The following is a 22,802-nucleotide window of genomic DNA, read 5'->3' as shown; positions in this document are numbered from 1 at the left end:
GTGAAAAGAGGCTGACATCCAGCTGCCTACACGTCTGGAAGGAATAAATACAAGAGCAAATAGTTGGTTCACATTTAATTCTATGAAGATGGAAGGAAGAAGTACTGAAAAAAGTTTTTGTGAAATAGCAAATAGCAATTTTTTTCTCAGCCCATGCGCAGTTCAATACAAATTGCTAAGAATTCACTTTGGCTCCCTTCCTACTAAATGACTTGGGCAAGATGACTGCACATAAATAATCTCAGATGTGGAACCATGTTTGCCATAATTTCTTAAATCTAATTAAAACTATGTACCAAACTGCACCAAAACTAACAGCAGCTACTGTGGGGCAAACAGGCTCAAGGCCTTATGTGAACTGCAAGAGCTCTGCTCTCCAAATACTGGACCTCATATTAAACAAAATGTCTTGGCTCTCAGTTTCACATCCCATTAAATAAAAACATCCTGAAGAGATGTCATTTGCCTTTTCTTCACGCTAGTTTGCTAAAACGGACATTGCTTCCATGTTTAACCATCACATGAAATAGTAACACAGTATCTTATGAAGGATTCTAATGAGTTTTTAGTTTCCTCTAAGCTCTGTCTTAGCAGACTTCAAGCAGACACAGCTGAATTGGCCAAGACAGCAATATAACTAACGCTTACAAGATACTATTCCTGAATATTTCTGCATCCATACTCAAATGTGCACAACGGTGCTAATCTTCATGCCATCTGCACCCCCAAGGTTGTGCTGCATTTTCCAATGATGTTGAATACAGCTCCCTTTAAAGGACCCTACATAAGCAGTGTTTACCAACATGGGTTTTGGATATGATCTGTTTCCCTAAAGATATCTGACAGAATCTGCCAATACACAGAATATATAAACTATTAGGTCTCAACCAGACAATTATGCTCCACTCTAATAAAAGGAGGGATTTCCCATTTCAGTTAAACAAGGGTTCTGTTTCCATGTCCTCTTCCTAGTACCAACAAGAGCCTGCAGTCTGTGACTTTGCATGGCCTTTCGAAATGGTTTGACTTCTGCCAAGAGTGAAAAATTTCTTTGGGCAGTAATTGGACATATTATTTGCAGCTCTACTTGGAGTCATCAGAAGATCACCCTGTTGACCTGAAGATGTCAAATCTTCCTTAAAAGAAGACCCAAGGGACCATACCAACGCATTCTTCAACAACACAGCAAGAGGCTGGTACTTTCTTGTACACAATTCTTGTTCTCAGAAATATGTTAGTTCACATGAATGTGTTGCAGTAAGCCATCTCCTCATATTCTCCTAACCAATTTTATTTTCACATTACCAAGGTTTCTGATAAAACTAACTTGTGCCCCAGTGAAAGAGATGTGCAGGGTATTTGCTTTCAGGATTAAAGCTTGGTTGCTCGAGCTTGCACAGATCACCCAGAGAGTCAGTCAGTGACCTTTGCAGACCACACTGGATACATTTTACTGACACTTGCATGAAGCTCAGAATGCAACAGCACTCAGGAAAGAGTTAATATGCTAGAACAAATAAAGCTTGGCTTTGTGCTAAAACTCTGCAAGTCTTTCTGTTTCAGGCCCTTCTTCCTGTGGTATTTGGAATTCTCCATCTGTTTACATGGAAATGTACAAATACTCTGTTCCATCCAGGCTATTGACCGACCACTTAATCAGAAAGTTTCCCAAATAGCAGCAGTCTTGTCAAGAACTAATTCTGGATCTCCACAGCTTGAATTTTTTCATATTCAAAGCAAGTGCAGCATTTGAGATAGAGATTGGTTAAGTCACTTTATCCCCACAAATTGTATGATTTGCTCTTCAGCTTCATGTCAATCAAATTTTTCTATCACCTACCTCACTTTTTGTATCCTCAGCTTAAAAACTACTTTCAAGGTTTCATTTTAATTTGGATTCCAGTAATCACGTTTTGCTGCTATTTTCAAGTTATCTTCCTCTGGGTAGAGTGAAAAACATGAAACATTGCAAGGGCATCAGCATTTGTGAATGCTAGAAATAAAACTACCTTCTGGCTGCCTTTCTCACTAGTACCCACTGCTATCAGATCCAGGGCAATATGATCCTTACTCTTTCCATGTTTCTAAGGACCTTCAGCTCCATACAAGAATCTAGCTTCATGTTCTTCTAAGTCCTTTAATGTCCATATATGCTTGGAAGCATATGGAATTCAAAAATCACCCTAAACCAAACAGCTTGGAAATAGACATGCTTTATTTAGAAACAAATTCCACCTATGTTTTCAAAACAGGCTATAAACCTATCCTTACTCCACATTTGGAGTCCTGTCTCCAAGCTTTCTATCTCTGAAACTCAAGTTGCAGACAATTCCCAGCATCACTGCTATCTGTACCACCCCCAAGCTAGATATTTGCTAAAAGCAATTCCTTCCCTGTTCTCTTCAGCTACATTTCAGAGATTTGCAAAAAAATCCCCCAAGAACACAAGCAACAAATGCTTGATGTTCACGCATATCCCTCCTGCTAAAAGTCAACGCTACTAGAAAGCTTTCGTTTTTCAGACTGAAATTTAAAAATTGTTCTTTAGCAAAGCCAGGTTTCCATGTGAAATGCTAATCAGGCCAATCTGAAGGGAGTGAGCAGAAAAAGCATAAACCTCTACCTCACAACTACCACATTTGATGATAATTCATGACTTTACTTCTGAACAAAATTCGTAACTGTCAAATCACGACAGCCCTGACCTGCTGTGAACTCTACCCAATCTCTCTGAAATACTGGCAGCAAGATGCATACAGACAATGTACACTTGTACAACCAAGATGCTCCTTAGTACAGTCCAAAATTGCTGTAGTTCTCAGAAAATTGTATCAAGAGCCAGTGGATTTCTAGTTCAATTAAATGTATTAAAGTTTCATGTAATAAAATGAATTAATTGCATCTTCAAACCTCTCTTTTAACAGCAAGATGGAAGAAACTCTCCAAGCAATAGAAATCTGCATTCCATGAACTCTAGTTAAGGATGTGGAAGAAGGGTTAATCTGAATCAGAAATAATCACTGCATTGCACTGGTCAGCAGTGGCTTGGAGGCCATGTTGCCAAGCCCTGCTCTTACAGTTCATTGACTGCAAATCCAAAGCCAAGAGGGAGGCAGGGAGGAAGGCAGGCAGGCATTAAGGCAGAACTGTCAAACAACTTATGAGAATTTTCAAAGAATGTAATGTAGCATTTCTTTTGGGAGTTTTGGAGTAGGGTATAATTAAAATATCCACAAAATATTGCTTCAAACATGGCTCTGACTCATTTTTAATTAAGAGTTTGAGTAACAAGTGCTTTGTATTACAAGCTGTTGGCAGAGAGGCAACAAAAATGCTTTCTGATTCTCTCTAAGGTGCATATTAAATTTGATATTAAAGAATACAGTTTCACCAGGTTTCCTAAACCTTTTTGTACTGCATGCTGGCCAAGCTATAAACAGATTTTTACTCAACTGAATATGAATATATTAGCCATGGTAAGGACAGTGTGCTAAGAATATGATGAAGTTTCCTACTTAAAACTCTATTTTCATTTGGATGTCTTGAAAAGTATTACAAACTTATGAAGGAATCTTACTGCAAAACTCAAGGCAGAAGAAATACCTGTGGTGGATGCACTGATTTTTACAACTAGACAGAGGAGCAGTATTAATGAAATTGACAGCTGTATGCTTTTTAAGCTTGGTCCTATGGACTGCACAAAAACAACCAGCAGCACACCAAAATGTTGAAACAGTATTCAACATCACTCAAGGGGAAGCTTCTTTAACCAAATTAATTCAAACTGATCTAGCTGTGACCCTGTCACACATGCATAAAGCTCCAAGTCCAAAGCTGTCAGAAATAAGATATTTTTAACATCTTTAAACATTATTTGGAATAGGGGAAAACAGCAAAATAGTTAGCAAATCCTGCTAGACTGGATGATTTCAAAACGTGGGGGAAAGGTTTTGGAAGCTATAAATACATGTGCAAGAAAGATGAAAAAAACAACCTTTAGAATACATGCAATCCATCTGGAGAAAAAAAATCCAGAACTTCAGCAGATGAGAAAGACAGAAGTGCAGTGATGTGGAGCATGTCTGAGAAGCAAGAGTGGGAAGAAATGGTACAAAATTTTCAGTGCACCAAAACAGCAACCCTCCCCAAAAACCTAACCCACCCCTCAATGGTTTCTGACTGTATAAATAAAGGCTGCTGTCCAAAGGGAAAATAACTACCCTCTGTGGGCTTCTGGTAAAACTGTGCTTATCGCATTATGTACATTGAAACACATCCCAGAATGAGGGAAAAAAAAGAAAAAGAAAAAAAAAAGAAAAAGAAAATAAGGGCTTTTGGAGAGAGTTCAAAAGAAAAAAAAAAGAAAGTTGGAAGATTAAATTACAAGAGAAGATTAAAGAATACAAAGCATTACTCCACTAAATGGTGACTAAGAGCAGGGGTACAAGCATTTGAAGACATGGAGATGAAGAAATATAAATGAAACATTTAGACAGTGAGCTTGCTGATTTAGCTGGCTACAGAAAAATGTCTCCAAAAGACAAGGGCTAGAAGCCATAGCAACTGGAGTTTAGAGCAAATGTAAGGGAAAGATGAGAGGAAGACATGTGATTTTCGCTAATAGGACTTTTCTGTCTTAACTTATGATATGGTAAAAAGACTGTGGGAAGGGCTACTCCGGTTTCTGGCAGGAAAAAATGTGCATTTCACTAGGATCTTAAAATAGATGAAAAAGAAACAGTACTAGGGCAAACTAGAATTTTCAAATGATCTTACAGGATGGTGATTCCATGTGCTTTCTGGTCTTATATCCATGCAGCTTTTACCAACTGTACCTGTAAACCAAATTATACTTTTTTTTCTTAAATACATTTCAATTTGTGTCTCTTACTTTGAGAGGCTTGTATCAGAATGGTAGCTCAGAACCACATCTGAAAAAGTGCTGACTGGTGCACCAAAGAATACCTTCATTATTTATCTTCCCTTGCCTTATAATATGGAGCAGATGATGACAATAAACAAGAGTTTCAGATCAGCTGATAAAGTGACTCTAGCTGAATCATGAACTGTCTGAAAAGCAACTACAGAATCCAAAGGTGAATCAAGGAATTTCACCCAGTGACAAGTCTGTCCCCAGGGTCAGGTCATTAGACAAATGCCTCACTGCAACCCTTGTACACTGGGAAAACAGTGTATGGCCAAAAGTAATAATAATTAGAGAGGCCTTTAAGAAAAAAAGAAAAACATTTTAGAAAAGAAAACAACAGGAAAAAAAGATTTCTCATGGAATGAGCTCCACTCTGGTAAAGTTATCCCTCAAAGTGAAAATTTTGAAGATTTATTTTTCATTTCCTAAAACAAGTCGCCTGAATACATGGTCTAGAAGTTGAATCCAACCCAAATTTCAGCTTTAGAAATTACTCAGTTCTGACTCCTTAAGTCTCTTTGTGCATTATGAACTGGACATGGCTTTTATTACCTAGAACTATCACTGAACAGCTGTTGTGCTTCACTCATTAAGAAAGCAAGATGCGCATGCTCTCAACTCTGCCAGTTAGTGAAAAGATGAAGGTTTTCCCTCAGGTACTAAATGAGTCAGAGTGGATCACAGTTCAGCTGCCACACAAAGAAGAACATAAAGATAATGCATATGTAAGGATATTTGGCAATGGAATTAAGAACTAACTTATAAATAGCCAGCAAAGCCCATTTGGGAAAAGCATGGTCAACTTCAGTTTGCAGGTAGGATATGAAGCTTGGCCCCTACCCTTCCTGAAACTGCTGGTGACTGCTGTCCTAGAGGTTAGTTGCTTTTAGGAATGATAGAAAATGATCCTGAAGCCTCAGCTGATATGCTGCCTCAGCAAAGTCAACAGTAGTACCACAAGCAAGATGCAAATCACCTGAAAAGGTACAAAAGACCTACTAGGTACTCTGGTCCTAGGAATGTATAACACAACATGGAATGTATTTGTTCCTCATCATATTTGAAACAAGAGAAAAGTTCACAGTTCTGTTGCATTTACATTCTCCTGTCACGTTTGCATACCTCTGCAATAAATTCCTTCTTGTGTTTATTATTCAGTGGGTCTGGAGCATGCTATCTCTTTGTTGTCAGAACCCAGCAACTAATTACTAGGCTGGAGCCAAACACACACAGAATACACATATACTCACCCTCATAGAGGTTTCTCCACCATGGGGCTGTTGCAGCCTGAAAACTTGAGCAACCATGTGTTCTGTAGTGGGGTGCAACAGGATACGTCGGGAAGCCAGTCCCACCATAACATATCTGCCCATTGGAGACAGGCTCACAGAAATGGCATTAGGTCCTATGAAGAGAAGAGGGGTTATTTCTCTCATGGGTTGACATCCTGCCCCATGTTTCATCCTCACAGCTTTTTCATTCCCATAATATATGCCATATTAATCTCATTCTTGTAAGAGGCAGAGAATAAGGAGACCTGCACAAGTTACAAATTTCATGAGGTATTTCCTTGTTGTAGGTGTTCTGTCACTAAGACAATGAAGTCCTCTAAGGAATTAAACACTATTCTTCAGCAGCTCCCCCATACCAGCACTGTACTTGCCCAGACCATATCACAAGCCTCTCCCCAGCAGTACTGTGTCTGTGGCTGGCTAGATGGCAAATCAAATGTTTCCTGTTGCTACAATTACTGATGCTCAAGCTATTGCATTTCTTACTGATGGCTGAAGTTCTGAGGTTGTCACACTCCCACCCACCCTGACTTCTCGCTGTATGCTTACCAAATCGCTTTGTGTAAAGCATCTCGCCCAAGTTGTGGGGTGCCAGAGAATATACAGCCAGTATTCCTTCATCAGGGAAGCCTCTCTGACTGCTGGGAATGAAGGCTGCCAGCAGCTGCCCATCAGCAGAGATATCACAGCTAGCATCATTGTAAATCTTGCAGTTTTGGACAAGCACATTGACAGAGGCTGCAAAGAAAGAAACGGATAGTGATTATAGTACTAAGGTTGAACAGAACACAGTAAGATTTAAACTTAATGTTGGACAATGGACAGTACACGCAAAAGGCACTCAAGACATTTAGCTTCCTCCAAAAGTTTATGAAATGTTAATACCCTGATTAATGTATAACTTGTTCCAAAACGGAGATAAGACACTGCAATGAGCCCAGGAAATTAAATTTACTCACCTCCTGAAGCCTTCAGCCAAGAAATAATAGCAATTGCACTTTATCAAACACTGCCCTTTGTTAAGCATAACAGCATCCTTCGCAAAGGACAGCACAGTTTAAACAAGTCTCAAATCATGACACTGACAAACTCCAGCAGCATTCTCATTAGAAACAGTACACCTTAATTCATTTCCCCTTCTCTCGTGGAGCGCCTAGTTCCCGCTCTTCTCATCTCCAATAAACAGGAGATTAGTGAAAAACTCCTCCCTACAGATAGAGACATTCATTTCTGACAGCTGATTTCCACACTCATCTTGGATAAAGTCAGTGAGAAAGGGCAGAGACTTCTGCAGCCAGTCCTCCATTTAATTAGTCCAGTATTTGAGACACTCATGCATATCAGTGAAGTAACTGTACAGCAGACTAGTGAGCAGCAATCCACAAAACAATAGTTTTATTTTAATCCCTGCTGGTAAGTTGCTGGGTGACTTCATCCAAGTGTTTTCCCCTTCATACCTTGCATATGAAGACTACAAGCTCTAGTACCATGAGTTCCAAGGCCTCTAAGTACCATCTACACCAACAGTTCAGTGGCACCTTGTTAGGACATGGCTGGAGTGATGTCCACTCTACCAGCCTAACCTAAACGTGCTTCAGTTTTTCAGAAGGCTTGAAGTTGAACCTGCATACACTATTTTTGGGATAGGGAAATTTCAGGTTCTAGTATTTTCAAACTCAGGAGTATAGAGATATAAAAAATAACAGAAATAAAGACCACATTTGCAATATAGAAAGTTTGCATGCCAGAAGATGGAACATCTCGTCTCACATGTTTGAAGCTACAGCATCATGTAGAACACTGTTTATTTATACAGTCCAGAAATGATCTTCAGATCATTTCTGTAAAAACCATCAAGACTATGCCTAGCCCAGAAGAGACCTTAATATGTTCAGCTGCAATTGCAAGCAAGTTTATGAAGACACTTCTTAGTCTAGATTCCTTACCAGTTTAACAAGTAACAGTACCAATGGTACCAACAGTACCACTCTTGTACCAACAGTACAAGAATGCTTTGGGCATATTTCTGAAAGTCCAAACATGTAAATAAAATTATGGCTGTAACTCAATACTTTGACAAATCCTACCCTTTGTTTCCAACACCTGTGTAGAAGAAAGCTGCATCAGGGAACTGCTATGAGAAATTACTGACTCCTGTAGGTAATTTTTTAACCAGAACAGTTTCCCAACCCAATACACCCCATGGCTGCACAGATGCTTGCAGCAGCACCAAAAGTACTCATGAGAGGGAAGCAGACAAGACCATCCTTCATACAACATTGCCGATTGAAAGCATTCACTGAACCTCATCTTTAATTCTTCTGGTCTCAAAGACCTTTCTCCTGGGAACTGCTTTCCTCTGTGACTGAGTATCAACTTCTATCTACTGTTCCATTTAGGAAACTCTGACGAAAAAGAAGATGAAGATTAAAAGTGGACTATGTAATTACATTCTGTACCAAACCACCTACACCTGTACCCTAAATTTATTCCACCAAGTTTTCAGTCTTGAAGCTGCTAAAAACAGTAATTTTCAGCCTAGTATAAACATAAAGGTGCTGAACAGAAAAAGAGTAAATAATTGTAGTCACTATCAAGGCTGCAATACCAGTACATGAAATTATACATGGCCCTTAAGGAACGGGTGGTTCAAAAGATGATAAAATTCCTGAGTGCTTAGTCTGAAGCTAGTTGAACAGAAAGACAAGAGAATTAAGACTAAAGACTATGCTGCTTAATTAAAAAAAAAAAAAGAATTAAAATGCATCCTTTAAAAAAAATCTAGGCTTTATTTAAATACTCATTATGTCACCACAACAGAAGATGGGCATCAACACAGGAACTGCAGTATGTGCTGTGAACCAGCTAAAGGATACATGACAACAGGTTGTACCATTGTAATCCCAGTCAAACTGGGAGGATTCCTGCTGAGTGACTCATTCCAAAACCAGTCCTATTTATACTCTAGGAGCTCTAGGCTGTGTTGACAGTGGAGCTCTAGGTTGTGTTAACATTTACATACTTGTGCTTCACCCAGGAACTTGAAAATATGAGAGAATCCACTTGGCTTATTGTAGCAAAAACTGAGCCATTATCCAGTGTAACAGTGAAAGTGATAGCAATCCTAAACTGCATTAGGGAGTATAATTCCAGAAGAAATATCAGTGCTGATACACAGCCTTGTGCTGAGACCACATGCAGGACCCTTGGGCACAGTTTAGGCCAGCCATGTTCAAGAGCGATTAAACCTTAAATGATAACACGTCCAGCAAAGAAGATGACTGGGGAAAATGAAACATGAATTTTATGTTCGAACAAAAACAGAACACCAACACCATCCCTCCCAAATAAAGGGAGGGGAGGAAATAGAATTGTGTACTGTATTTTCAAAAACTACAGAAAGTAAGTGCCAGAAAAACATCAGTTTTCTACAAATACTGACCACTACCCAGGTAAGTGGGTAAAAAAAAAAAAAAAAAGCATTGAGTTTGGAGATTAAAAGGTTTCAACAAAAATAGCAAGATTCTAGAACAGTCTTTTCAGTAGACATGAAAGGACCAAAGAATTTAACCAATTAGAAGACAGTATGTGACAGAGACCTAGTCTACTTGGATAAGGGGTCATTTCTCACCAATTCCTTTGTAGTGCTACTCTAATCAGCAGTGATCTAAAAAATTGGGAGAAAAAATGGGGGAATGGGAACATACTAAAAAGGTAAGTATTGGGACTCTCGCAGCCACAAGACTTTACCTAAAAGAAAGCCAAGCAAAAAGACAACAAACAGCAAAAAACCATAGGACACATGCAGAGCATTTGCTAGAGATACATCTATGAAACATCTCCACCACCAACCCTGCAAAAATACTTTGATTATTGGGAAAAAACAAAACAAAACAAAACAACATAGTCCAGTCCATTTTGGGGGGGGGGGGGGGGTCTAAGAACTGTTCTTATTCCCATTCTGCAAGATACAAGTTTTTCCTGCACCTCTGGGGTCTGGTTGCATTTAATCCAATGCAAACTTGGATATTCCTAAGATAAAATTCCACATTTTTATTTTTGCAAGGTAAGAAATGTTTATATTCTGTACCATTTACAGATTTGGGGATATTGCCTTGTTTTGTACACATGCTCACAGTTCCATGGCTATTCCTTTCATTTCCAGGTCCCTAATTCTCTTCCTCATCTAGGATTTACTGTATGTCTTTTTAAAACAATGTTGGGTTTGGCTCACCAGTCACCCAGAGTCGGTCATATAGCACATGTTCACTCAATTTTCTATCCACAGGATTTTCCCCACACACACCTGCTCCTTTTCCAGCAAAACAAAGAGGTTTTTGGTGAGCAGTCCACAATGAATACCAACATGAATGGATATCATCCTGTTTTTAAAGTTGTTTCAGATGCTGAATGTCTCTTAGCACAACATAACACGTGAGCCCTCCTGCCAAAAGAGGTTTTCCACCTGAAAACGTGTGCTGGGAACATAAAACATTACAGATGCAAGTTGTGCTTAACAGGAAAGAATGCTATTTATTTCAGTCTTTCATTACCTGATTCACACTGGCATTATCGTTCTCTGCTTTGCCCTCATTTACGAAGGATGAGGACTCAGGTAGCACCTACACCTGGAACCAAGAGAGCCTACTGTGCCAGCAGAAAAAATGTGACAGGTGGAAATCTCAGCAAGGTTTCAAGGACAGCATTTACAAGGTTCTCAAGAGATGAGAAAGATAAACCTACCCATGCATTTGACAAAGCCAGAGGCTATTTGATTTCTTTGAGCCTGCAGCCTGATCTATGAAGATGAAGCCAATAAGGAAGATTTTAGGGAGAAAAATTATTGCTATTTTTGGAAAATTACTGCAAGAAGGCTGCCCTTTCATCTCCTGTTTTCTTTTGTTGTTAATGCAACCACAAACTGACAAAACAGATCAAAAGAAACATCAGAGAACAAATTAATCAAGCTGTTGCACCAACTTGGACATTAATTATGCTTGAAGCTGGGGAAGGCCTGGAATGCCAGCAGAAGTAGCACTGTTTGCCAAAGGAAAACTGTGCTGGACACACCATCCACTCCTAGCTACCCTTAAAGATAGCACTCTCCTAACAGCTGATCCTATTTAAAAATTTGTTTATTATTTCTTTTTTCTTCTACTAAGTTACCCTGCATTCCACTGTGGATCAGTAACTATTGATCAAACCACCTTTCTCTAGACCCAAGCAGTGTTAAAACAGGATGAACTCCAGATTCCTAAATGAGACCAGTTCAACACTAGAAACTGGCAAGAAACTGAAATTATGAGGAGTGAGTAGCATGAGAGAAACTACATTAAAAAAACAAACAAACAAGAGAGAAAGCCTTCAAATATTTTATTATGAAAAGCCTATATTCTACACTGTTTTCAATACTTAGTTGCAGGAATTTTAAGGATATGCAACACGCACTAGAAGAATATTAAATAAATGCAGAAATAGCAGTGTCTCTGCTGTCAAATAAATTCTCCACCCCAATGCTGATATGACTGACAATTTCAATATAAGACCGGGTCATGTTTATTTCAGAGCTATTAAAAGCAAAACCGGCAAAAGGGGAGAAGAAATCTGAAGCTACCTTTTTGCATTTTGCAATTAACAGAGAAACACAGGGCTGAGACTAAAATTCCACAAGTCCCTGCACAGCCATTTTCCCAGGACGGCCAGGATCTGTTTTTGTGTGCTCTTGCTGGACTGAGCCTCAGGGAGGTTCCTGCTGCAGAGCCACATCCTGAGCCCAAGGTGCCAAGGGTGCTGGGGCCCAGACCCTGAGATCACAGGACTGCACTAATCTTGCTGCTGTCACTTACTCAGATGCATCCGCTTCAGTGGAAAACATCCTACTTCCAAGCTATCTTTTCTTTGTTTAATTGTTACAGGAAGAAGAGCTGCTCAGAGATGGAGGTTGGCCACAGAGTCATCACTTTGACGGAGAGGAGCTGGCAGGCAGTCCCAAACTTCAGCTGCATCATTTCATCTGCCTGAACTCCAAACCACTTGTGGCTTAAGCCAGTCCCAGGAGGTACAACAGACCCCACTGTGTAAGCAGATTATCTCACAGGACCACCTCTGATTTATAGGAAACAATGGGAGGAAAAAGAGGAGCTACTGAGGTCACATATCTTACTGAGAAAATAGTTTATTTCCAATATCATGAAGAATGACAAAAAAACTCATCCAATCCACCACTCCTCATTTGAGAATATGAGAATCACGAACATTCTGAGTTGGAAGGGCCCCACAAGAATCATCAAGCCCAACTCTGAAGTGAATGGCCCATATGGGGATTGAACCCACAATACTGATGTTCTTAGCACCATGCTCTCCCATCTCTAAGTCAGGCACCTTGGCAAACTTGCAGCTTGCCTTTGTTTTGTGCCTAGACAAGCTTGGCAAATACCTGGCTTAGTATAAACACAGCTGCCACATCGTCATACATCCCTACCACATCCTGGCAGAAGGAGATAAGGTTAACAGACTAGAAATGCCAGGATTGCGTTCGGCATGTAAAAGAAAAGTAAAAATGAACATTTCCAAATGGTCATAAGAGAAAATGGACAAGCCAGAAACAATGAAGTACAGCATGGGGAGTCGGAAGGGCTGGGGATGGACTTGTAGCTGGAATGTGGCCCACAAGAAGGACACAATGACAACAGAAACCATACCAAATTTTCAGCTAATTGGAAGCTTTTTCAGAATAAAAGCATCCTGGTAGGTGAAAGGGAGAAGATTGAAACACTGATGTATTGAGCAGCAGATGGTTCCTAATTTCTATGGAATGTTATAAATTATAAACAAACATCTTATTTTGTTGTTGTTGTTGTTTCTTTTTAATTAACAGCCTTCTCCTCAGCAGCCAGATGAGGCAAAAAAATAAGCTATGAGCAGCTGGAGCACTCTTCAATCACTCTACACCTCACAGAGAAGTCCCAAAGAATTTAAGTTGCTTCCCCCTCTGACTTCATCTTTATTCTCTTCCAGTTTGGCAGGACCTCCAAAACTATTGCCACCATGTGGCAAAACTTTGCCTTGAGCACTGACCCTTACAACAAACTGGGAGGGAATGAGTCACCCCAGATGGGCGACTCAAACTGTTTGAAGGGATCTTCCACACCACAGAACATGGCGTCCAGTGAAAATTGGGGGAGTCTGCTGGAAGGGGCCAATCGCTGTTTGGGAATAGGACGGGCACTGGTCAGTGAGTGGTGAGTTGTGCATCACTTGTGTTTCCTGGGTTTTATTCCCCACCCCACTTCCCCTCTGTCCCCTCTCACCCCTCCTCACCCCTCTTTTCATTACTACTATGGTTATTCTTATTATTAACTTTATTTCAATTATTAAACTGGTTTTATTTCAACTCTCAAGTTTTACCTTTTCCTGCTTGCCCTCCCTATCCTGAGGGGGCGGGAAGGAAGTGAGGAAGTGGCTGCATGGGGCAAAACCACGACAGCCAGACTGGATAAAGTTTCCAACAACCTGATCTATTGAAAGATGTTTCTGTTCACAGAAGGGGAGGTGAATGAGATAATGTTTAAAACTCCATTCCAGACAAAACTATTCTTCGATTCTACTATTTTGTTTCTCTGCATCTCTCCTACTGCAGTGTCACCATACATTCTCCTTTTGTGGGTTCTTTAAGCAGCAGGACACTACAGAGACATCTATTGTCAGATATGCAATTTCTGGAAATGCAGAATACACAGATCTGGGACTGTGAGAGTTCTTCTCAATTCATTTTAGTGACTACCTGTGAAAGCAGAAGTCTTTCTGAAAACAGAATCCCTGTTCTCCCTAAAAAAGTCAATCCCTTAAAGTAGAACCCAATCTGCTTTTGCTGAAAAATCAAGCAGTGAGTTGCACATATGCACAGAGATGGCCTAAGCTAAAAATCACTTGCACAAAGGAACATTCATGAATATCTACCTCCTATCTTCATCCCAGGCTGCCACAAACATTTCTGCAGCTGTGCAACAAGCTATATCAGGATCACATTCTGGGTTAAAAATAGCCTTTCTAGTCAAGTTAGTTTTAGCCCTGAAAATGTCATTCTTTGATCAGCTGACCACAAGCACCAAACATGCTTGTGCCTGCATAAGGAAGTCTTTTCCAATGTGAGAGCTAGCTTATGCCATAGAACATATATGAAACTGTGGTCTAATTTTCACAAAATGAATGAGAAAATAAATGAAATCAGCAATATTGCTCAGATTCCTGATTCAAAAATTGCTTTTGCCTGAGAAACAGGACTAATCACTGCTTTTGCAAATGACTAGAAGGTACATCTACTTCCCTGGGCCTGTAACACTACGGTAAGCAACAGACTGGGGTCCTGATTCCCAAAATGTATTGCTGCACTTTTAACACAGACAAATGTCAATTAACTTAGAGAAATCACACACAGTTCATGTGCAGGTTCTAATTTAAAGTTATAAAGACAATATTTCTCTAGGAATTTGTTAGTAAGAGAATGAAGACATTGAATACAGAATTCTAAAAGAATGGTATATGCCCATGAAAAGACTCACAAAAAACAAGCCCTATTTACACATGGATTTGCTGATTGAAAGAATACATAAGGTAGAAGAGTGGGAACAGCTCTACAAGCTTTTAGTCAACTTCCTCAAGAGACTAAGCATTTTACAGTTCCCAGTGCAACATGACAAACAAGACCTGCAACATACAGCTGCCTTTGAAAGATCCTAGAGTTTACCCTAGCTCTGGCTAGCACAGACTTAAAATAAGGCACTGGCGTCTTTTCCAACTTACCATTGCTGATTTCAGGCAGATCAAACTTAGTGAAGTCCCACCACTGGAGCCGGTAGGTGGTGTTGGCAATGTTGCTGGCCACAGCTGACTGTCCATCCCCAATCACAGCACCTACAGAAAAGGGGGAAATAATTAGCAATTTAACCTCTACAAGAATAACCAGAAAAAAAGCTGGGGAGACAAAACCATAGAAAACCTTTCAAAATCCAATACACAAAACTCTAGATTCTTAAAGAAACCTTATTTACAGAAATGGCAGCACATCCTCAATAAGCCACAGAGAACAGGAAATTAACAGGAAAGCATCTCCCTGCAACACATTTCTGAAGGAAAATAAAGTTGATAAGAGATAAGACTTGCCCAGGAACACAAGGCAAAATCCTAATCAATTCATTTGGTGCAAATGCATTCTACTTATCGACAGTAGTGAAGCTGTATTTTCACAGACCCAAAATTGTCTAGTACTGCTATGAAGGCATATCAGAATACAAACTGAGGAAATTACATACATTTGTGGACATAATCATTGCCCTATTGTAAATTTCACTCAGAAGATACAGGTTTCTTACAGCATTTGTCACACGGTAAGGGTTGTAAGAAAATATGAACCCGGAAAACATAGGAGCTGGCCCTTTGCTTCTTTGTATGGCCGAGCCTACAGCAGGCAAGGGCTGCTCTGACTTCAGGCAAACACCATGACCCTTGCTAACTGCCCAAGGATTTGGGCAGCAGCCTAAAATCAGAAGGCTAAGCTAATAATTCTTCAGAAACTATCATAATGAACCTGTATTTCCCAGCACAAAAGATCAGCCACTGGTTACTCAAGTCAGCACACGTTTGAGAAGGCTGAGATGCATCAAATGGGATTCCCAGGGAGACTAACAGATACAAGAGACAGTTCATCCATGGTAGTACTACAGTCAAAAATGCCATGATATTTGCAGTCTCTAAGGCCCATGCCCTACATGCACATCCTGGCAACCAGAGAAATTCAGCATAAAAGAATTTGGTAAGGGAGAGCAAAGCTAGATCACTCTCAAGCACAAATGACTAAAAGCAAAGCCTCCAGTGTCTACGCAGTCTGGATTTCAGCATCTCCCCACTCCAGTGGGAAGGACACAGCAAAGTCAGTGCCTTCACTCTCCTGGAAGGGTTGGCTCAGGACTTTGCTGCCGCAGCAGCAGTAATAGAAGAGACATCACTTTGACAACTCTGTCAGATACCTGTGCAGAGTTAAGAGCTTGCTAACTGCTAGTAAGTTAAACTGGTGTGGAGGAAGATGGAGAGAATAGGGTGGCTGGATAGTTACTTTTCTTATCAAATTCTAAAAGACCACTCAGGCATGGGAAAAGAAAGAAAGAAACCCAAAATGCCTGAATACACAAACACAGCAACAGGTTTTTTACTTTCTCAGCAAAAAAAAACAACAAAACAAGGTGGGCAGGGCAAAGTAAGTAAGCAAATTCTAAACGGGTGCTGATAAATAAATACACCAAGAAAGCTGCTTGAGTCCTGATTTTTGCTTCTAGGGAAAGCTCAGAAATATACCAAGAACAAGACTTCCAAGCAGACAGCTTTAGACTGTGCACTCAACTCTGTCAGGCCTCCAGCAATCAACCAGCCTCCATTGTACATCTGCTCCATCTCTGTACCTGCCTCTGTCAGACATGCATGGATCACTTGGAGAGCAGAATTAAAAACATCTTCATTGCTGTAACATATGCCCAAGGCCTTGTTTGCTATATCCCTCAAAACAAAGGGATCCTCTAAAGAGAAGATATGCACTGGAGAAAGCAGATTCAATGAATTAATGTAATTACACTCAGCAACCAGAAATAGGACAATTAAATTTTATGTTGCTTCATCGTTAAAAGTCTTCTCACTGCAAGCCTGGTTTTGGTACACAAAGGCAGCTCTTCTGCTGTCTTGCCTTCAGCCCTCAGGAAGGGAAAACAGGTGCCCTACAAATATGAAGCAGCGGGACTTCATGCAGGGAAACAGTAACTCACATCACAAGCAAGGTAGCAGCTGCCTTATAGGACTGAGTCAGGCAAGGAAAACACTCTGAAGACAGGCAACAGAAGTTCTACTGAGGGCACATAATTCCAGAATATTGATCTTATCACAGATGACCGTTACAAAGTTACATCATCTGTTTTGTAATGAGAACAATCTTCATAGGTGTAACAAACAAGCAATATATAAAATGGAGAAGAATATACCTTATCCATATACCTTACACCTACACCAATCATGCTCTCCCTCTACATCAGAGAAGCTTAGCAAAATCACTAATTGCTCCACAAACAGTAAATTAATCTGGCTCATACAATTGCTGCACCTACTGCTAAAAGTACCATAAAAAGCAGCTGGCAAGCAGATTTGATTTTTTTCTGGTAAAACTTCTCATCTTTGTGTCCCTTTCCCTGTAAGGTGAAGAGGATGCAAGGTTTAAATGAACACCATAACTAGCCTTCAAGTTATGGTGTTCATTTGAGCCTTGCATCCTCTTCACCTCCAAAGGCAGTCACATCATATGCAGGGAAATTAACAATGGAAAAAAGCAGTACTGCCCCATCTACAGGACAGCCCCACACAAACTTCACAGCCAGCACAAGCTATTGAGTAGTGCTAATGCTTCAGGTAACAGATACCTTAACCAAAAAGATTAGAACCCAGGCAACACAGTTCTTAATGTGAAAGGTCATGTTCAGAAAAATTTGGTTCATTTCTTGAAGGCTTCAAACCAGTGTAACTAACACTAATCAGAAATCCATGATCTACATATTTTATTAAGTAATTATCTCTACTTATACTAATTATGTAATTGAGGAGTGCAATTACGAAATTATATCTATATACATATAACAAAGCAGAATAACATTTGTATCACAAGTCCTGCCAGATGCCTCCCACATGCACGCATGCACTGTCCTACAGTAAAGATGATTAAAAGCATGTAAACATTTCAGACAATGAATTAAGGGAGGAAAATACCCCCTAGCACACAAATATGCTATCCTAACCTTTTTGTCCTCTTTGGCTTATGGGAAACATTTTAGACCACAGCTGGAAGACTCAGGAAAGTTAAAATCCTCACTAGAGAGCTTTTGTTCACCGTGCAGCATGAGAACTCATTCAGCTGGCTTTGCCCAGTCAGGGTTTCAGTCTGGATGAGAGGAGAAGGTGCTGTTACTTGTCACGCACATGTAACCTAGAGGCGAACAACACACTATAGCTTCTTAAATTTGGCCAGCAAGAGATCAGCTCTTACAAGGAACTGTTCTAACCAAGCACCTGACAGTCCTGATTCCTGGGTCTTCCACTGTTTGATGGGATCACAAGTGACTGCAGTGGGTACCCAAGGGTCTTGGGCTTGTCATCCTCACGAACAGAATGACCTTTTTCTGCAGAGATGATGTAGATTTCAAAATGCTGAAATCCAAAGCAAGGGCCAATTGAAATGCAGTGAATGTAGGTTTGATTGGCAGCTTTCCTGCGTCTGTCTATCACTGCGTAATAAACACTGGATGATGGCAGAAATGAAGATAAATGCTTTCAGCAGCCCCCCTTTTTCCCTCCACCACCCTGAACTCCATCCACCTCCACTCAGCACATGACAAAAGAGTTTTAAGAGTTGGGGGGGAAGAAAGTCTTAACAAAGACTTAAATAAAAAAATCCTCAAATCTTTTCTTATAGGCCACCTACTCGTGACAGATATTTATCCATCAGTCTCAACCTCCTCAGAGGATCCAACGTACCTTGGCATATGGAGAAATGAACCTTTGCCAGTCAACTATTGCTCATTTATGAATCAAGCCATGCAAGCCAATGTCTGAGTTCAGACTGAAAGGGAAGAAAGGGGTGCAAAACCAGTTGCCTTGGCACTCCAGCACTCCCTCAGTGAAAAGCAGGCTAACTTCAGACTACTACTATCAAACTTTCAGAAGAACAACTAAAACTCTAGAGCTACACAGGCTTTGGGGTACATGTTTTGGGAACATGAAACATCTACACAGTATGGGCATTTCTTTACCATGTATTTAACAGAAACCAGAGTTCAAATTTTTTTCTAGGCTAGATCCTTTACCCTTAATTTGTTAGTGTCTGGCAGGTCCCCTCGTAATAAGAGAAAAACTTATTATGATGCTTACAGATAAGCTTGAGGAAGCTGGAGAAACCCCTTAGCTAATTTGTGACTCAGTCTGAAGGAATGATTAGTGCCTAGTATAAAATCCCCCCTGGATTAGTACTCGAATCTCAAAGCATGAGTACCTTTGAAAAGTAATTACCTCTTTATGAAACCATATGCAACTGTAGCTGGTACTGGGTTAATCTACACTTGTAGAAAGGATCTGCCAGAACTTATGGGGTTTACATTTACTTATTCTAGATTTACTACAATCCAGGCTCCAGGATGTCCAAAACACAGAACAAATCTATTTGACAAACCAAGGATAAGACTCTCTGCTCCAAGAATACACCAGATTCTCTCAACCAGTTCTGAAACAATTTGAATTCAGGCAAAATGATTACTAAAGCCTAGCAGAGATGCAACAGGTTCTCATACATTTCCAACCCTCAAGTATTTTATGGGACTGTCTAGTTTGGGGGACCACCTTTGAAGACAGTAAATATATTAAATTCTGAATGTGAATTTAACAAGTCCCAGCAAATCTCTGTTCCAGGCTACCTCGAAGGAACAGCCTTTGAAGTGGATGAGCTAACTATCTCAAACTGGGCTAATGCTGTAGAAACGGTATGCAGAGCAACCTGGTATTTTCAACCATTTCTTTTGCTTGTTCTTCAATGTACAAGCAAGCTGTAAATAGGAAACAGGCAAAAATATTTTCATGAATGGATGCACAATATGCTACTAAAAGTAGTTCAGCATACGCTAAGCACTGAAAGGACCTTAGATTCAACATTAACTGAGAAAGCCTCTAAGAGGTCTATGCTCTCTGAAGGCTGAATCTTCAAAAGGCTATTATTTTTTCTTTATTCCAGATATATAAAATAAGAAGAAATGTAATTTCCCATTCATGTTCATTCCCACTGCAAAATTTCCTTTCAAAAGGGGCAAGGCTTAGCATGCTGAGCTCCACAGACCTATCAGCTATGGGAATTGGAGCAGGGCTCAGCTGTAGGTAAGTGAAGATGACCATCCTAATAGGAGCCAGTCAAGTGCCCAAGGGGTCCACTTACATTGAGAACAATGCAAACATCATATAGGAATTTTTCAGCCACAAGTTTTAGACTTCAAAAGGAAATCAGTTAATTTGCAACAAGCCCAAACAATAAAAGAACAGATGCCTGGCAAAAAGCCTCCACTTCCAGTAGTGTCATGATGGCTCCTAGATGTCTTACCTTCCTATATTTTATTTGTCTGATCATCTAACAGTTAATAGAGAAATGTGTCTAGTAAGTATTTGTCTTTGATGGTACAGTCCAGTTTTCCCTCAGGGAAACTAGAAGACATTAAGATCCTTTTCAAATGCATCCCTTCTTATCTGTATTGTTTGCATCTCATCAAGCAAGCTGGTAATTCTTTTCCTTAAGAGAATTCACACTCTGTTGCTGTTCACTATAGAGATTCCTGCTCATGTCACCCTGCTATACATAAAAATTGGAAAATCTGATTAGCAACAGCACGGACAGTTTCCTCAAAGAACAAAAGTTGAGCCAATAATATTTGCACAGAATAGGATGAGGAAAATTCTGTACTTTGAGAAAAACAAGTTATCTTATTACAGCCTTTGCATATACACATTGGAGCAAGCAAATGTCTCCGTTTAGGGTGGTCTCATCCTACTCAGGGTGACCAATAAAGAACAAGCAGATTCATTTCCTTGCTGTAGCTACATCAAGCCTCTCAGCTTCTGGTAGCAACAGATCGTGGCCTAAGTCTCCCAGCTGACAAGAACTTTCTCCAACCATCCAATATCAGGTATGCACCACTGAACAGAAAAAACCCCAAACAATCTGTGAGGAATACACAGAATTCCTTCCTTCTACCTCCCACATCTCTACCAATCAGCACCTCAAGTACAGCACAGCCACAATAAAAGACTGACAGGATTTAAACTGTATCTGCAAGATTCATAATCTCTCATGCCATAAAAGAAAAAAAAAAAGGAAAAAAAAAAAAAAAAACCAAACACAACAAAACAGAGAGAAATACCATCTGAATCATGGGCAGGCCGGAGTATTACTTACACATCACCCTAGTGCTAGAAAGGAGATGGATGAATGAGAAGAGTGAGATGTTGGTTTCAGCAAGAAACAAAGTAACAGTTGTATGTTGTTAATGATACATAATTATTTAGCTTATGCACAGTTTGCAAGTTCATTCTTGCAGGGTAGTAAGTACAATTCAGCAGAGAACCGAAAATCCTACTTGCAAAACAAGCAGAGCTCTAAGTCTCAGTGATGCTCTTACATCTGTACACCTCAAATAAAGATGTTAAATGCTACTTTCTTCTTTATAAGAAAATCTTTATGAACAAGGACTGTTTAGGTTCAGCTATTTGTGTTCTCATTAGTCATTTATGATGCTTTTACTTGCAGTGGATGGGAAGTTCCCCGGGAAGGCTCCACTATGCTATTGCTTTACACCATGTAACAGCAGGCACACATACACATTTAAAGGAGCAAAACACCAATTGTTTAGGGGCCATCATGAAACTCCTGGAATTCTGATGCTGGATGCAGTACTGAAATGGCAAGTAAAGAGATACAGGTGCTCTATGAAGCCCTCAAGTAAAAAATGTCATGGGTCCAAAAGTCAAAAGAAATCTCTCAGCAAATTGTGATGCTGCGGCATTGAAAGAGTTCAGCAGGAAAACGTTATGGATAGCAAAGAAACACCTGTTACCCTTGGCTGAAACAATTTGCAAGCTGTTTGGGAAGTGGGTGGTCAAACAAGCTCTCTTTTTTTCCATATAGGCCCCTTGCTGGGAAGGGTAGTCAAAGCCGGAGTCTTCCTATCAGCAAACTGCTGGAGCTGCTAAACTTGTTTTGAGATCCCTTCTTTATTTCCATGCGATAGCGGCATGTGTTAAAAGCATGCCTCACACTACCATATGATTCAGGCAGTAAAACATGTTTCCTCCAGTATAGCCTTTTAGGGAAAAGATTCAAGCACTAAAAATATATTCCGATCTGCATTTCATTTAACTAATGTTTTGGTTTGACCTTTTCTGCATACTTGCAGTCTTTTATACGATTTGTCTGTATGCATTTAAGAACCCCTAGCATAAAACAATGAGTAAATGGTTGGAGAAAGGGATTTACACTTTCTTCATGATTTCTATTACAAAATTCTCTGATACTTAAGAAATCAGCTGTACAGCCATCAAGCTACTGCCCAGGGGGAGTCTGAAATCTACTAACTGGAAAATACTGGGGAAATAAAGACAATCTTTATCTTGTCAGTGTGAGGAGAAACAACAATTTGGCTTACAGGCATTTCTGCATCTGGAGGTCCACATCAATCTACTAAAAAAGCAGCAAGATAATACATTTGAAATCTGCTCCAAAGCAACTGATTCTGCAAAGGACAAAGCGTTTTGCAAATTAATGAAGGGAGGGGTGGGGACAGCAATGAATGAGTCCAAGACACGCAGATAGATGAAAAGGCAGAAGAGAGCTGAACGCTGCAGTCTCTAAAGAAATGCGTATTCACTTCCTTCACCTCTGAACCCACACATGCAGGCATGTTCACACTCCTGCTTCCTTGTCAATTTCCAGAAATAGTAGGTGACTCTCCAAATCAAAATGC

At 40.0% G+C, this 22,802-nt stretch overlaps 1 protein-coding gene across 3 annotated transcripts in view; it reads right to left on the bottom strand.

Moving 5' to 3' along the window:
• The window catches only part of AMBRA1 (autophagy and beclin 1 regulator 1), a 128,129-nt gene that overhangs the window by 36,259 nt on the left and 69,068 nt on the right, over positions 1-22,802 (bottom strand). For all 3 annotated transcript variants that reach the window (XM_038138369.1, XM_038138372.1, XM_038138370.1), the window contains 3 exons: positions 15,022-15,132; positions 6,769-6,957; positions 6,178-6,332 (listed from right to left, as the gene is read on the bottom strand). In XM_038138369.1, the coding sequence (XP_037994297.1) occupies positions 6,178-6,332; positions 6,769-6,957; positions 15,022-15,132 (455 nt within the window). The remainder of the gene's footprint in view (positions 1-6,177; positions 6,333-6,768; positions 6,958-15,021; positions 15,133-22,802) is intronic.

The sequence above is a fragment of the Motacilla alba genome, chromosome 5 (genome assembly GCF_015832195.1).
Source record: "Motacilla alba alba isolate MOTALB_02 chromosome 5, Motacilla_alba_V1.0_pri, whole genome shotgun sequence".
NCBI lineage: Eukaryota > Metazoa > Chordata > Aves > Passeriformes > Motacillidae > Motacilla > Motacilla alba.
Note: the sequence above shows the minus strand (reverse complement) of the source record. Positions and strands in the feature narration are given on the sequence as shown.